Source organism: Pongo abelii, chromosome 23, assembly GCF_028885655.2.
Source record: "Pongo abelii isolate AG06213 chromosome 23, NHGRI_mPonAbe1-v2.0_pri, whole genome shotgun sequence".
NCBI lineage: Eukaryota > Metazoa > Chordata > Mammalia > Primates > Hominidae > Pongo > Pongo abelii.
In genome coordinates this window covers 51,806,138-51,822,043 of record NC_085929.1, presented here as the reverse complement: position 1 = coordinate 51,822,043, position 15,906 = coordinate 51,806,138, and the positions used below count along the sequence as shown (strand labels likewise).

Here is a 15,906-nt window from a genome sequence, read left to right as displayed (position 1 = left end):
CTGGACATCTGGGATCGGGGTGCCCGCGTGGTGGGGCTCTGACGAGGGCCGCCTTCTGTGTCACACGCTGCTGCCTTCTCACTGTATCCTCACATATGGAAAGAGGGCTCCACCCTCATGCCTCATCTCCTTCCAAAGGTCCCACCTCCAGATCCCATCACAGTGAGTGTTAGGATTTCAACCCATGAATGTCGAGGGACACAAACATTCATTGCTTAACAGTGGCCGTGGGGTAAGTATCTGGTCCACCTGGGGCACCCGCAAGCCTGCCTGGGCTGTCGTATTTGTAGTGCTTGGGTAGCATCCACTGTGTAACCAACCCTGCTCTGACAAACCACATCTTCCTTCAGCAACAGGAAGACGGACTGTGATTTTGTCTTGCACACCCAATGGGGAAGCAGTCTTTCTGCCTGGCTCAGAAGAGAGAGTTGAAGCTTTTGAATGGAGACCCTAGACTGGGACAGACCCTTCACCCCCCAGGCTGACCTGGTGCCCCCTCCCAGGTGTCTGGCAGCCTCAGCCCAGAAGCGACAGCTTCTGTCACTGTGCCTCATTCACCTTCCTCTGGTCTTCCTGCTGGAGTGGGAGTGCACTGAGGCCTGGGGCAGGGGGGCTAGGCAGCTCTTCTCTTTTGCTAGCCAAGTGTGCATGGCCTCAGAAATTCACCATTTCCACCCGCCCATGTTACAGATGAGAAGACCGAGACTAGGGGCATAGAGGGTAAGGGAGGGTCAACCAACTTGGTTTTTTGTTTTTTTGTTTGTTTGTTTTTTGAGGCAGAGTTTTGTTCTTGTCGCCCAGGCTGGAGTGCAATGGCACGATCTTGGCTCACTGCAAACTCTGCCTCCCGGGTTCAAGATATTCTACTGCCTCAGCTTCCGGAGTAGCTGGGATTACAGGCATGAGCCACCACGCCCGGCTAATTTTGTATTTTTAGTACAGACAGGGTTTCACCATGTTGGTCAGGCTGGTCTTATATTCCTGACCTCAGGTGATCTGCCCACCTCGGGCTCCCAAAGTGCTGGGATTGCAGGCATGAGCCACCGCGCCCAGCCTGTTTGTTTTTTGAGACAGTATCTTGCTGTGTTGCCCAGGCTGGAGTGCAATGGTACGATCATAGCTCATTGCAGCCCTGCCTTCCCTGGCCTCAAGCGATCCTCCCACTTCAGTCTCCTGAGTCCCTGGGACTACAGGCACGTGCCACTGCCTGGCAACTCACATGCCGTAGCCTTGACTGAAAATTAGTCCCCTGCTCCCACCCACCCTGTAGACAAACAATTCAAGCCCTCAGTTTGACATTGATTCATTCATTCACCTTCTCACTCATTCATTCTGTAAGTAGTTACTGAACTAGAACTCATCCGAAGATTTTATTAAGGGTTTTCCTGCAGTTGGAGGGACAAGCCCTGTTTCACCTTCCCTGAAGTCAGGGTGTGACAACCACCGCTGCAGGGCCCGGGGCAAGGCCAGAGAGGAGGATGCTGCTGCCCAGGGGTGGTGCTGGGCTCAGTCCTGGAGCTTGCTGGAATACACCTCGGCCCTGTCCAGTGGCGGCCCCCGGTTCACAGACGTGTAGGAAGACTCCGAGGCCCCCAGTGACTTGGGAACAGCCTCCTGAGTGATTTGGGAGTCGTGAGTCGTTTCCCCATCAGAACTCCCCATGTCCCTGTCCAAGGGGATGGAAAGACCCAGGATTAGGGGACCAGAGCAAACCCAAATGCCTTTAGCTGCTTGGGGACCTTCAGACTCAGACATAGCTTTCACAGATATCATCTTCGTAGATGTGAATTCAATCAACCCATCTTTCTGGAGCACTGACCCTGTGCCAGGCCCTGGGAATAAGGAAGAGGTCCACCTTTTGGAATGATGTGAACAACTGATAGGTCTTATTGGGAGCTGGACAATTTGAGGCCATTGTCCCATGTTCCCAAAGAGCTAAGGTTGCAGGGGGATACTGACTGCAACAATGACCACGCAGCATGGACAAGCGCAGGTGGGAGCTGCAGGAAGGCTTCCTGGAGGAGGCGGCAGCTCACATGGCCCTAAAGAAGGTGTGTGGGCTGGGTGCAATGGCTCACATCTGTAATCCCAGCACTTTGGGAGGCCAAGGCAGGTGGATCACCTGAGGTCAGGAGTTCGAGACCAGCCTGGCCAACATGGTGAAATCTTATCTCTACTAAAAATACAAAAAAAATTAGCTGGGCATGGTGATGGTCGCCTGTAATTCCAGCTACTCAGGAGGTTGAGGCAGGAGAATTGCTTGAACCTGGGAGGCGGAGGTTGCAGTGAGCCGAGATCGCACCACTGCGCTCCAGCCTGGGCAACAAGAGCGAAACTCCGTCTCAAAAAAAAAAAAAAAGGAGTGTGGGGGAAGAGAAAGGCATTCAAGTGTGGGGTCAGTCAGTACATGGTGGGTGTGAGGCAGGAAGGGCTGAGGAGTATCTGGAGCGACAGTACAGATCGCAGTTTGGTGCAGCTGGAGCCGGAACAGAGTGGGGATAGCAGGAGGGATACATGGAAAAGCTGGGGCTAAATTCAGATAATGGGGTCTTCAATGCCAGATTAGGGCACTGTCCAAAAGGAAGGAGGGACATTGCTGTGTTCTGACTGCTCCCGGGTGCAGCCAGGCAGAGTTTCTGGGAGGCTGATATCATCTATTTTGTTTTTGTTCACTTAAACTTAAATGTCAGAGTCATTTGTCGTTAAATGGTAAAGGTAACACAGCCTGGGACCAGAACCCAGAGTTGGGGGCCTACAACTTGGGACTCAGGACTCCACTGACACCTCTGATTTATGTCAGCTTTGGATGAGGACTCAAGGTCTCCCGGGGGGTGTACCAGGGTTAGCAGGGCTGGGGGTGCGGAAGACAGGTGAGCCCACAGTCCACCAACCTGATTCGCAAGTTCTCAGCCTCCTTCCTCACTCAATCTCCACCCACCCCACCTATCTTTTCCTGCCTGGCTAGTTTCCATGGATCCACTTAATTATACCTACTCCAAGAAACTTTCCTATCTGCTCCACCCCTACCCACACTGGGACCTCTCTCGGTCTTCAAAGTCCCCTGGGCCTCCCTGCCTCCCTGCCTCTCACTGAGGAGCACTCTGCTGATGAGAGTTTGCTCACGCTGACCCTTCCTCCAGGAAGGCCGCCCTGATGCTCCAGGCCCCCCCTTGCCCTCCTCTGGATTCCCATGGCACCTTGGTTTGTCTGCGCCTGGTCTTCCCAGGGGCTAGTGGACTGTGGGCTCACCTGTCTTCTCCACCCACAGCCCCGCGAAACCTGGTACACCCCTCGGGAGACCTCAAGTCCTCATCCAAAGGCGACACAAATCAGAGGTGTCAGTGGAGTCCCGAGTCCCGGGTTCTAGGCCCCCAACTCTGGGTTCTGGTCCCAGGCTGCGTCTCCTTGGGCCTCTCTGACCCCCTCTGGGCCTCAGTTTCCCCCTCTGTACTGCAAGTAGGTGTATTATAATGACAACGAAAGCAAATAATTGTTGAGTTCCCAGGCATTGCTCTAGAGACTCTATAGAGATTATTCCACTCAACCTTCACAACTCCGTGAGGTGACTAATATTTATTATTTCCATTTTCCAGATGGGGAAACTGAAGCACAGAAGGATAGCAAGCTATACCTAAGGTTGCATAACTCTTAAGTGTCAGAGCTAAGATCTGAATCGGCCGTCTGCCCACAAGCCCAGGTGCTGAGTCCCACCCTTCCCAGCTGAGCAACTTGACTTTGATGGTCCTCCCGCTTTGAAATCCTAGGATTCTGCTCCCTCTTCACCAGACCCCACCCACAGGGCAGAGGGTAGCTTCCTTGCCTTCCGGGCTGTCCCCTGCCTCGGAGGACCCCGCTGCTGAGTCCCTGAGAGCCAAATGTGTCTGGCATGTCCCTGGGGTCCAGCCCTCCCAGCTGGCAGGTACTTACACGAGGCTGAGGACAATGGCGCCAGCAAAACCCACAAGTAGAAAGAAGGGCAGGGAGCCCAGGATGGAAGTGATGACGATCATGCCTCCGCTCCGCCGGCCTGGCCACGTGTCGATCGTCGAGTATGGGATGACTGTGGTGGGATGCAGCCCGGTTACTCCCCAGACACCGCGCCACCCTCAGCCTTCTCCCAGGAGGCGGCAGGTGTCTCCCCCGCCCTGGCTGCTGGGGATCCAGGGATGACCCTGGGACCCAGTGTGGCGACTTCTCTCAGGTTTTAGGCACAATTACCTTGTTTTCCCCACATTCCACTTCCCAACTTTCTTTTCTGTGTTTCTGGCCACTTCCTCTTTTAACTCTTTCTTCTCTGTTTTTTTGCATTATTTTATGTTATTGTTTTTGAGACAGAGTCTCGCTCTGTCACCCAGGCATGAGTGCAGTGGCGCCATCCTGGCTCACTGCAGCCTCAAACTCCCAGGCTCAAGCAATCCTCCCACCCCAGCCTCCCAAGCAGCCGGGACTACAGGTGCACGCCACCACGCCCAGCTAATTTGTTGTACTTTTTTTTTTTTTTTTTTTATAGAGTTGGGGTTTTACCATGTTGTCCAGTCTGGTCTTGAACTCTTGGGCTCGAGCAATCCTCCCACCTCAGCCTCCCACTGTGTCGGGATTATAGGTGTGAGCCACCACCAGAGTGCCCCAGCTTTGCATACTTTTAAATCATAAACTGACTCAAGTCTTCTGGTGAGATGGATGAGATGTGGATTATAAATAAAGATGAGGCAAAGGGCCCTGGTCCGACAGGGCCAGGTGGACAGTGGCTGTCATTCTTCTGGGGATGGCCTCACCCTTTGGAACGATGTGAACAGATGATGTATAGGTCCTACTGCAGCCAGCCACTTGCAGCTACTGTTCCAGGTAGGTCCCCTGGAGACCCCATTCTGCAGATCACTCACTGCGCTCAGGGAGCCTGAGTCCCCAGCCAAGGACATGCAGAATCCAGGCTCAAGCTGGGCCGGCCTGGTCCTGAGGTGCATGATGTCCCCCAGATGGGCCCCACGGTCCTCCCCCAAGAGAACTGGGCTTTGTGCTTCTGCCTGGGTTCCCCAAAGGAACCCTGCTGTGGAGGCCCATCAAGAATTTTTCTTCCCTCTTCTCAGATGAGGAAACCGAGGTCCATAATGGCTCACACGGCAGTGAGGGGCAGAGGCTGGGCTTGGGCTCAGGACTCTTAGTCCCAAGGGTTCCAAGGCTGTTTCAGTGAAACCACACTGCGTGGGAATGCCACGGGAGGGGCTGTAGGGAGTGAGGATGGGAGGAGCCACCCCAGCCACACACACTGCCACTCTCACACACCACACACCACACATAGCAACTCACACACACTGCCACAGTCTCACACACCACACACCACACATACCAATTCACACACACTGCCACACTCTCACACACCACACACCACACATACCAACTCACACACACTGCCACAGTCTCACACACCACACACCACACATACCAATTCACACACACTGCCACACTCACACACCACACACCACACACCACACATACCAACTCACACACACTGCCACAGTCTCACACACCACACACCACACATACCAATTCACACACACTGCCACAGTCTCACACACCACACACCACACACCACACATACCAACTCACACACACTGCCACAGTCTCACACACCACACACCACACATACCAAGTCACACACACTGCCACAGTCTCACACACCACACACCACACACCACACATACCAACTCACACACACTGCCACACTCTCACACACCACACATACCAAGTCACACACACTGCCACAGTCTCACACACCACACACCACACATACCAATTCACACACACTGCCACACTCTCACACACCACACACCACACATACCAACTCACACACACTGCCACAGTCTCACACACCACACACCACACATACCAATTCACACACACTGCCACACTCTCACACACCACACACCACACATACCAACTCACACACACTGCCACAGTCTCACACACCACACACCACACATACCAACTCACACACACTGCCACACTCTCACACACCACACACCACACATACCAACTCACACACACTGCCACACTCTCACACACCACACACCACACATACCAACTCACACACACTGCCACACTCTCACACACCACACACCACACATACCAACTCACACACACTGCCACAGTCTCACACACCACACACCACACATACCAATTCACACACACTGCCACACTCTCACACACCACACACCACACATACCAATTCACACACACTGCCACACTCTCACACACCACACACCACACATACCAATTCACACACACTGCCACACTCTCACACACCACACACCACACACCACACATACCAACTCACACACACTGCCACACTCTCACACACCACACACCACACATACCAACTCACACACACTGCCACAGTCTCACACACCACACACCACACACCACACACCACACATACCAACTCACACACACTGCCACACTCTCACACACCACACACCACACATACCAAGTCACACACACTGCCACAGTCTCACACACCACACACCACACATACCAATTCACACACACTGCCACACTCTCACACACCACACACCACACATACCAACTCACACACACTGCCACAGTCTCACACACCACACACCACACATACCAAGTCACACACACTGCCACAGTCTCACACACCACACACCACACATACCAATTCACACACACTGCCACACTCTCACACACCACACACCACACATACCAACTCACACACACTGCCACAGTCTCACACACCACACACCACACATACCAACTCACACACACTGCCACAGTCTCACACACCACACACCACACATACCAATTCACACACACTGCCACACTCTCACACACCACACACCACACACCACACATACCAACTCACACACACTGCCACACTCTCACACACCACACACCACACATACCAACTGACACACACACACAGTCACACTCAGACACCACACACCAACTCAAACTCTTACACACACACACTGCCACACTCTAACACACCACACAACACACATACCAACTCACACACTCTCACACTCACACACCACACACATCACACAACTCAAACTCACACACACACACCTGCCACACTCTCACACCACACACCACACACACCACACACGTACAATACACACTCTCACATACATCACACACACACCGCATACACTATCACACACCACATATTACACATATATCACACATCACACACATACCACACACCACACACACCAACTCACACACCACACACCACACACACCAACTCACACACACATTCACACACCACACATACCACACACACCAACTCACACACACACTCACACACACCACATACCACACACACCACACACCACACACAACTCACACTCACACACACCATGTACCACACATGGCACACACCAAATCACACGCACACTCTCACACACACTATGTACCACACACACCATGCACCACACATGCTTACATGCACACACCACACACCACACACCAGACACATACCACATACCACACACACACCACATACTACATACCACACACACCAACTCACACCACACACACCAACTCACACCACACACCAACTCACACACACCACACACCACACACATACCACACGCCAGACACATACCACATACCACACACACACCACATACTACATACCACACACACCACACACCAAATCGCACCACACACCAACTCACACTCAAACACCACATACCACACACACCACGTACCACGTACCACACACATTCCACAGACCACACACATACCACACACACACCATACACACCATACACTCACATACACCACACACATCATACATGATCCCACTCCCACACTTTCACACTGACACACACACTACAGACACCACACATATGTTCATACATACATACCACACACCACACACACACACACACCACCCACACATATACCACACATATCACACACCACACACATTCTCAAACTCACACACCACACACTCCCCCACACATACCACACCCCACACACACACCACACACACATACACCACCCACACCAAACACTCTCATGCACACCACACATACTGTCACATTAACCACACACACCACACACACCCTCATTCACACACACACCCCCGCCACACACCACATACACCACCCACACCACACATACCCTCATATTCACACACACACCCCCACCACACACCACATACACCACTCACACCAAACACTCTCACGCACACCACACATATTCTCACACTAACCACACACACCACACATACCCTCATTCACACACACACCCCCACCACACACCACATACACCACCCACACCACACACACTCTCACGCTCACACACCACACATACTCTCACACTAACCACACACACCCTCATATTCACACACACAGCCCCACCACACACCACATACACCACCCACACCATACACACTCTCACGCTCACACACCACACATACTCTCACACTAACCACACACACCCTCATATTCACACACACAGCCCCACCACACACCACATACATCAGCAGTCCCCAACATTTTTGGCACCAGGGATCGGTTTTGTGGGAGACAGGTTTTCTGCAGACGGGAGTGGGCTGGGGGTGGTTTCGGGATGATTCAAGCACATTACAGTTATTGCGCACCTTATTTCTATTATTATTACGTTGCCATATATAATAAAATGATTGTACAACTCATCATCATGTAGAATCAGTGGGAGCCCTGAGCAACTAGACGGTCCCATCTGGGGTGACGGGAGACAGTGACACATCATCGGGCATGAGATTCTCATGAGGAGCATGCAACCTAATCCCTGGCATGTGCAGTTCTCAACAGGGTTCACGCTCCTGTGACACTTTCATGCCACTGCTGATCTGACAGGAGGCGGAGCTCAGGCAGTAATGCGAGCTATAGGGAGCCGCTGCAAATGCAGATGAAGTTTCACTCACGCCCACTGCTCACCTCCTGCTGCGCGGTCCCGTTCCTGACAGGCCATGGACTGGTACTAGTCCATGGCCCAGGGGTTGGGGGCCCTGATATACACCACACGCTGTCACACTCATCCACACCACACTCCTCACATACTCTCCACACACCACGTACCACACACATTCTCACACTCACACACCACTCACACACATACGCAACACCATAAACTACATTATACAGATACCACACAACACAAACACACACACATAGACATACCACAACAGGCACAGGCACTCACATACTCACACACAAGGCTTTCTACCACCCACTCATGTGTGACCCCAGGCAACCTTTCAGAGCCCCCCACGCCCCTGGGGGTGCACATGGGCACAACAGGAGGCTCTGCAGGTGAAATGCACAGCCCCCTGACACTCATCCTGCCAGACAGCCTCGTCTTGGGGGCCAAGGTGTGGCGGGAGGGGATCTTAAGTTAGGGTGTCATTTGCTCAAAATTACCATCAAAGTCCCTGGCGTGGCCCCTGCCATTCAGCAGACTCAACTCTGTATATGAACTTTGGGTCTCTGCTGAGCAAGGAACAGGGCAGGACCCTGGTGTTCCACCCTCAGGAAAGCCGCCCAGGTGCTAAGGAGTAGGCGTTCAGGGAGGGAGAGTGGTTCCTTGCTGCTTTCGCCATCTTAGTTTTAGGCCTTGGAGACATCTTACCTAGCCATAGGGTGCTTGCTGCTATGAGGATTTAGCAAAGGGGCTGGTTAGGACCTAAATGCCGGGTCAGCTCCGCGTGCCTTTGAGGCCAACCCACTGTAAGGGCTGGAGAGACGGAGGAATGGGCCGGCTTTGATCCACTTACACCCATCCCCAGCCCAAATGCCACCAAGGCCTCCACCTTGATCTGTTCCCACACCTGGCCCTCAAGGATGGAAAGGAGGAAGGAGGAAGTTCCAGGTTCAATGACTTTTTTTTTTTTTTTTTTTGACATGGAGTCTCACTCTGTCACCAGGCTGGAGTGCTGTGGCGTGATCTCGGCTCACTGCAACCTCTGACTCCCTGGTTCAAGTGATTCTCCTGCCTCAGCTTCCCGAGTAGCTGGGATTACAGGCACGTGCCACCATGCCCAGCTAATTTTTTTTTTTTGAGATGGAGTCTCACTCTGTCGCCCAGGCTGGAATGCAGTAGTGCGATCTTGGCTCACTGCAAGCTCCACCTCCCGGGTTCACGCTATTCTCCCGCCTTAGCCTCCCGAATAGCTGGGACTACAGGCACCCCCACCACACCTGGCTACTTTCGTTTTTGTATTTTTAGTAGAGACGGAGTTTCACCATGTCAGCCAGGACGGTCTCGATCTCCTGACCTCGTGATCCGCCTGCCTCAGCCTCCCAAAGGCTGGGATTACAGATGTGAGCCACCACACCTGTCCTGGCTCAACGGCTTTAAGGAGTGTTTTACTCATCACTGCCTGGCCTGGGAGGCTTTCACAGGGACAGATGAGCCTTGGTTCTCACCGCCGTGCCTGGCCCTGCCTTCTCGGGTCCCCTTGAGCATCACCCCCACCACTGCCCACCACTTACGCTGGTTGGTGCGGATGGGGTCCGACCACAGGGTCTGGTCGTCTACCAAGCCCGTGGACATATTGACCAGGACATACTTGAACCTGGAAGGAGACGGAGCCAGGGTGACTTTTATGCTTCCTGTGAGCCCCAGCCACAGGGAGGTGGTGGGGGGATGTAGGATGGCCTAGGGGTGGGAGACGGTAGTGGGGGTCCTTCCAGGAGATGGAAATGTAGACGGCTACTGAGTGGGGTCTGGGCAACAGGACAGTGCTGAGCTTGGCCATTAGGACCCCCTGGACCCTTCCCCGGGTTAGCTGCCACCTCCTGCATCCATGAAGCCTTCAGAATCAGAAGCCGCTCTTCTAGGCACTCCCTCTTAGAGCTCCCCTCCATTTCTTTCCTCCATGTAACCCACGTGGTATAGTTGCTGAGCACTAATGCATCTGTCTTCCTTGCATTTCTGCCTTCCGTTACTCCAAGCCTGCTCCTTGGCATCACAAAGAAAACTTAAAAAGAAAAAGGCTGAGGCTGGGCATGGTGGCTCACGCCTTTAATCTCAACAGTTTGGGAGGCTGAGGTGGGCAGATCACCTGAGGTCAGGAGTTCGAGACCAGCCTGGCCAACATGGCAAAACCCCGTCTCTACTAAAAATACAAAAATTGGCCAGGTGCGGTGGCTGACGCCTGTAATCCCAGCACTTTGGGAGGCTGAGGCGGGCAGATCATGAGGTCAGGAGATCGAGACCATCCTGGCTGACACGGTGAAACCCCATCTCTACTAAAAATACAAAAACAAAAGTAGCCAGGCGTGGTGGGGGCGCCTGTAGTCTCAGCTACTCAGGAGGCTGAGGCAGGAGAATGGCATGAACCCAGGAGGTGAAGGTTGCAGTGAGCCGAGATGGCGCCACTGCCCTCCAGCCTGGGCTACAGAGCGAGACTCTGTCTCAAAAAAAAAATAAAAAATAAACAAAGAAAAAAGAAAAAAACTGAGGGTGGGTGCGGTGGCTCATGCCTGTAATCCCAACACTTTGAGGGGTCGAGGCCGGAGGATCCCTTGGAGACAGAGGGTGCAGTGAGCTGAGATTGCATCACTACCCTCTAGCCTGGACACAGAACAAGATCCTGTCTCTAAAAAAAAAAAAAGAAAAGAAAAAGAAAAAAAACTGGAATAATATCCATCACAAACCCTGCTGCCCTTCTGCAGGAGGTATATTTTAAGTGCAGAAACCCTGCAACGAGTATTACTAATCACAAAAGAAGATGCGGCAATGCAGTACAGAATAGCCACAGCCACTTTAGGTCTCATACACAGTCAGCTTCAAATGATGGACGTTCTGATGACAAAGACATCTATGGCCTGTAGCTTAACACGCAAATATAAATTAAGATCCTTAAAATCTCATCCAGGCCAGGCACGGTGGCTCATGCCTGTAAGCCCAGCACTTTGGGAGGCCGAGGGGGGCAGATCACCTGAGGTTGGGAGTTCGAGACCATCCTGACCAACATGGAGAAACCCTGTCTCTACTAAAAACACAAAATTAGCCGGGCGTGGTGGCGCATGCCTGTAATCCCAGCTACTCAGGAGGCTGAGGCAGGAGAATCGCTTGAACCCGGGAGGCAGAGGTTGTAGTGAGCCGAGATTGTACTACTGCACTCCAGCCTGGGCAACAAGAGCGAAACTCCATCTCAAAAAAAAAAAAAAAAAAAAAAAAAAGCAGAAGTTGAGGCTGCGGATGGCAAGGCTTTGGTAGGGTTTCTGTTCATGCTGGGCCCCAGCTTTCCACTGGGTGACCTTCCCTCTCTGGCACAGTTTCCTTTCCTGTAAGACGAAGGGGTTTGGGTGGGTGACTTCCACACATGTAGTTGGGCCAGGACCAGCTGCATAATTTGTGGGGCCCGGAGCAAAATAAAAATGTGGGCCCTTGTTCAACAATTAAGAATTTCAAGATGGGCCGGGCGTGGCGGCTCACGCCCGTAACCCAACACTATGGAGGAGGCCAAGGCAGGCGGATCATTTGAGGTCAGGAGTTCGAGACCAGCTTGACCAACATGGTGAAACCCCATCTGTACTAAAAACACGAAAAATTAGCCAGGCGTGGTGGTGTGCACCTGTAATCTCGGCTACTCAGGAGGCTGAGACAGGAGAATCGCTTGAACCTGGGAGGCGGAGGTTGCAGTGAGCTGATATTGTGTCACTGTACTCCGGCCTGGGAAATGGCGAGACTCCGTCTCAAAAAATAAATAAATAAATAAAATAAAGAATTTCAAGACGGTAGTTGCAGAGCATCAATCCAAGAGGGGCCCCTTCTGAACTTGAGGCTCAGCGTGGCCTGCCTGGAACCTGGGATGTTTTCAGCATATAAGCTCTCAAGAAGTGTGGCTGCTCCTCCTTTGCCCCTGCTCTCCCTCATCAGGACTGGGGAACTGCCGCGGCTCTCCTATAGTGGTTTGTTTACACCTACCTGTACTGCGTGGCTGCCAACAGGGGTGGGTTACAGAGGCCCTGGAAGTTGGGATCCCACAGGCAGGTCCTGTTGGCACCCACCCTGACCAGGTATGCATTCAGGATCTGTGAGGCCTGGGACACATCCCCAATGGCATCCAGGCTGGGCAGGTCACTGCAGGGGATCAGGTCAAAGGCCACGGCCTTGTAGGGACCTGTCCTCCCACCCTCTGTTTGTAGGAACGTTGAGCCCAGTGGAGTCTTGGTGCTGTCTTGCACTGAGGCATTCCTGGAAACCGCTGCAAAGGCAGTGCAGGGAGTGAGGCTCCTGGCCACTCCGGCTCAGCGACACTCACTCAGTTATTCATCAAACGCCGCAATCATCCTTTCTGCCCCAGCCCTGTGCTGGGCACTGGCATCACAGGCATGGGGCAAACTTAGTCTCTGCCCTCTCAGTGCAATGTGGGAGATGGACAAGGATCACCTTCCTGCTTTGGGCGCCGTGTCTGACTCTCGCCTTATCTTGTGACATTCCTGCAACCCCCCATCCCAACAGACCTTTGTCTCTTCATTGCTGAAAGCCCTGGATCCTCTCTTGTGTAAAATGGGAAAGGAAGGTCATCTGTCCAAGGGAAATAACGTGGAGGCAGGACCCAGCTCTCCTCCTTAGTAGATGGGTGACCTTGGACAACTCACTCTACCTCTCCAGACCCTAGTCTTCTATGAAATGGGAGAGAAATTCCCTAAGTGCCCGGAGATCAGGCACTTTAGTTTATAGTCAATAAACACGTGCTGAAAGAAGAAAATGATGGCCCTGAATGAGCTGTTGTAAATGACCGGCTGCTAGAAATGCAAGAGTTGATGTTAGCTTGTCTCAGAAGCTCAGGATCCCCTCCAGGGCAGGGGTTGGGGCTGGGCCAGAGCAGCAGGTCCAAATGCATGGTTTTGCCTCAAAAACACCAATCTTGAGCCACCTTTCGGAGCTCAGGAAGGACCTTGGGCTTGGGGACTAGAGAGATCAGGATTCACTCTCCAGCCCTGGGAGCTCCAGGGGGTTATTCCACCTCTCTGAGCCTTGCTTCCCTGCTCTGCAATGGGGATTGGTAATAGCTACCTTACAAGCTAGTTGTAGATATTAGCTCTATGGTGTGCAAAGTGCCTGTTATGGTGTAGGTGTTCAGTGACTGGTGGTATTACTTCCCTCACTAACTGGATGTCCCTGCAAGGCAAGGACAGGTCTGTGGCTGCAGCATCCAGCCAAGGGCTGGCCCACAGTGGAGGTCAGGGCATGCTGACAAAGAGCATGGGTAGTTTCATGAGACGACTACAGGCATGGACGTTTCCTCTATCTGTCTCCTTTCCTCCTCCCGGCAGACAGGTCAGAGCCCCTTTTGGAGTAGCCAGAGGGAAGCAGGACCCTTACCTGAGTCGACCAGGACATACAGGTAGACCTCGTGGGTGCCAGTGAGGGCCTCTTTGCTGTCAAACATGCAGAGTGGCTTTTCCAAGGCCACAGTGGTAAGTGTGGGGTTGTTGGTGGCGAAGGTCACACTGGCCAGTTGGGGCTGCAGGTTCACAGCTGGAGGAGGCAGTGAGGATGGGAACTGACCTCCAGCAGAACTGTCCACACCCACTCTGCTTGCAGTTACTGAGCACCTGTTGTGTACCAGGCTTCACCCTCGCCCTGGGCCACCGCATAAGCTGTCTCAGACACTGCCCCCTGCCCAGTCATCCTGCTCAGAAATGGAGCGGTCAGGCCAAACTGCTGCCTTCTCTCCCTGCTGCAGACACTCAGTTGCCAAGAACTCCATTGCCCCTCCTAAGCATCTCTCCACGCCATCGGCCCAGCCCTCCTCCATCCCACCTTCCTCACCTGGGCCCTAGTAACAACACCCTCCCCCCACATGCAAGTCTGACTGCCTCATTCTCTAGCTATGGCCCTTCCATGGTCCCCCAGCGCCCCCCGACGAAGTCCAGCCTCTCTGGAAAGGCAGTGAGGTCCTGAAGTTCTGGGCTTTGCTTTGTTGGGTCTCCAGCCTCACCCCTTCCCCCACAGGCTCCCCTCACCCCACGCTCCAGCTGGTCCCATGGACTGGCAATTCCCAGGACAGCCCAGTGCTGTCTCCCCTCCATGAACTTGCCCATGCTGCTTCCTCGGTCGAAATATCTCTCTATCTGCCCCCGTCCAGGCGTCACCATGGGGCTGGGACTAGTCCCTTCTCTGCCCTACCGCAGCCCCCCTGCATGTTGATCTCTTGCAACATACATCGCAGGGCTGCAGCCATCCGTGAGCCCTCGGATTCCCACCAGAGGAGCCACGTAAACTTTGGCTATCACTATTATTCATAATAGTAATATCTGGGTCCCCAGCGCCAGGAATCAGGGTCCAGGCGGCGGGCGCCCCAGGGCAGAGCTGCCCGTTCTCTCTGGGCGCAGCCCCCTCCTGCCGTTCACCGCCTACCCGAGCTGAACCGCAGGCAGCCGAGGGCCAGCAGGGCCCAGAGCGGAGGCATCGCCCGGGAGGAGCCGCCAGAGCGCGGGGCGGGCGGTCCAGCGGGCAGGCGCGGGCACCAGACCTGTCCCCGCCAGCGCACCTGCCAGCTCTGGGCCCTCGGCGCGCCCCGCCCCCGCCTGGGCCGGCCAATCCGCGGCCTCCTCACGCGCTATTTGCATACGGCCCTGCCTCGGGCTTCCCCGACTCGTGCGCGGTGCCCCAGGGCGCAATCCCACCGGGCAGGACCTTCCCGAGCCCGCATCAAAGCGCCTACTGTGTGCCCAGGCCAGGGCAGCCCTTCCACAGCGTCTCTCACCAATGAGACCTTGAGGGCAAGCCACTCCCACTTGGAGCCTCAGTTTCCATACTGTGAAATGACGCTAATTTCTACAACTATTTAGGGAGGCTCTATTACGTGCCAAACACTCACTGGGCTCTTGTGAAACAAAATGGGTTGACCAGTAACGGTGATATCCTGGA

At 53.7% G+C, this 15,906-nt stretch overlaps 1 protein-coding gene across 2 annotated transcripts; it reads right to left on the bottom strand.

The window, feature by feature from the left end:
* Nucleotides 1–1,351: 1,351 nt before the first annotated feature.
* Nucleotides 1,352–15,510, bottom strand: UPK3A (uroplakin 3A). 2 transcript variants are annotated; one of them, XM_002831257.4, is made up of 6 exons: nucleotides 15,394–15,510; nucleotides 14,356–14,511; nucleotides 12,952–13,231; nucleotides 10,509–10,591; nucleotides 3,928–4,060; nucleotides 1,352–1,666 (listed from the first exon to the last, which is right to left on the bottom strand). In XM_002831257.4, the coding sequence occupies exons 1-6, from the start codon at nucleotides 15,443–15,445 to the stop codon at nucleotides 1,507–1,509; spliced, it is 864 nt and encodes a 287-aa protein (XP_002831303.3). In that variant the 5' UTR covers nucleotides 15,446–15,510; the 3' UTR covers nucleotides 1,352–1,506. The 2 variants fall into 2 exon arrangements, with proteins under 2 accessions (XP_002831303.3, XP_024095777.2); XM_024240009.2 differs by lacking the exons at nucleotides 10,509–10,591; nucleotides 12,952–13,231.
* Nucleotides 15,511–15,906: the final 396 nt, after the last annotated feature.

Bases quoted from the DNA above. Each gene is read 5' to 3' on its own strand.
- UPK3A (XM_002831257.4), bottom strand. From the start codon at position 15,445: ATGCCTCCGCTCTGGGCCCTGCTGGCCCTCGGCTGCCTGCGGTTCAGC. The intron at 13,232-14,355 runs GTAAGGGTCCTG...CTGCCTTTGCAG, and splicing joins GTATGTCCTGGTCGACTCAG to CGGTTTCCAGGAATGCCTCA. The intron at 10,592-12,951 runs GTAGGTGTAAAC...GTCTCCTTCCAG, and splicing joins TTGGCAGCCACGCAGTACAG to GTTCAAGTATGTCCTGGTCA.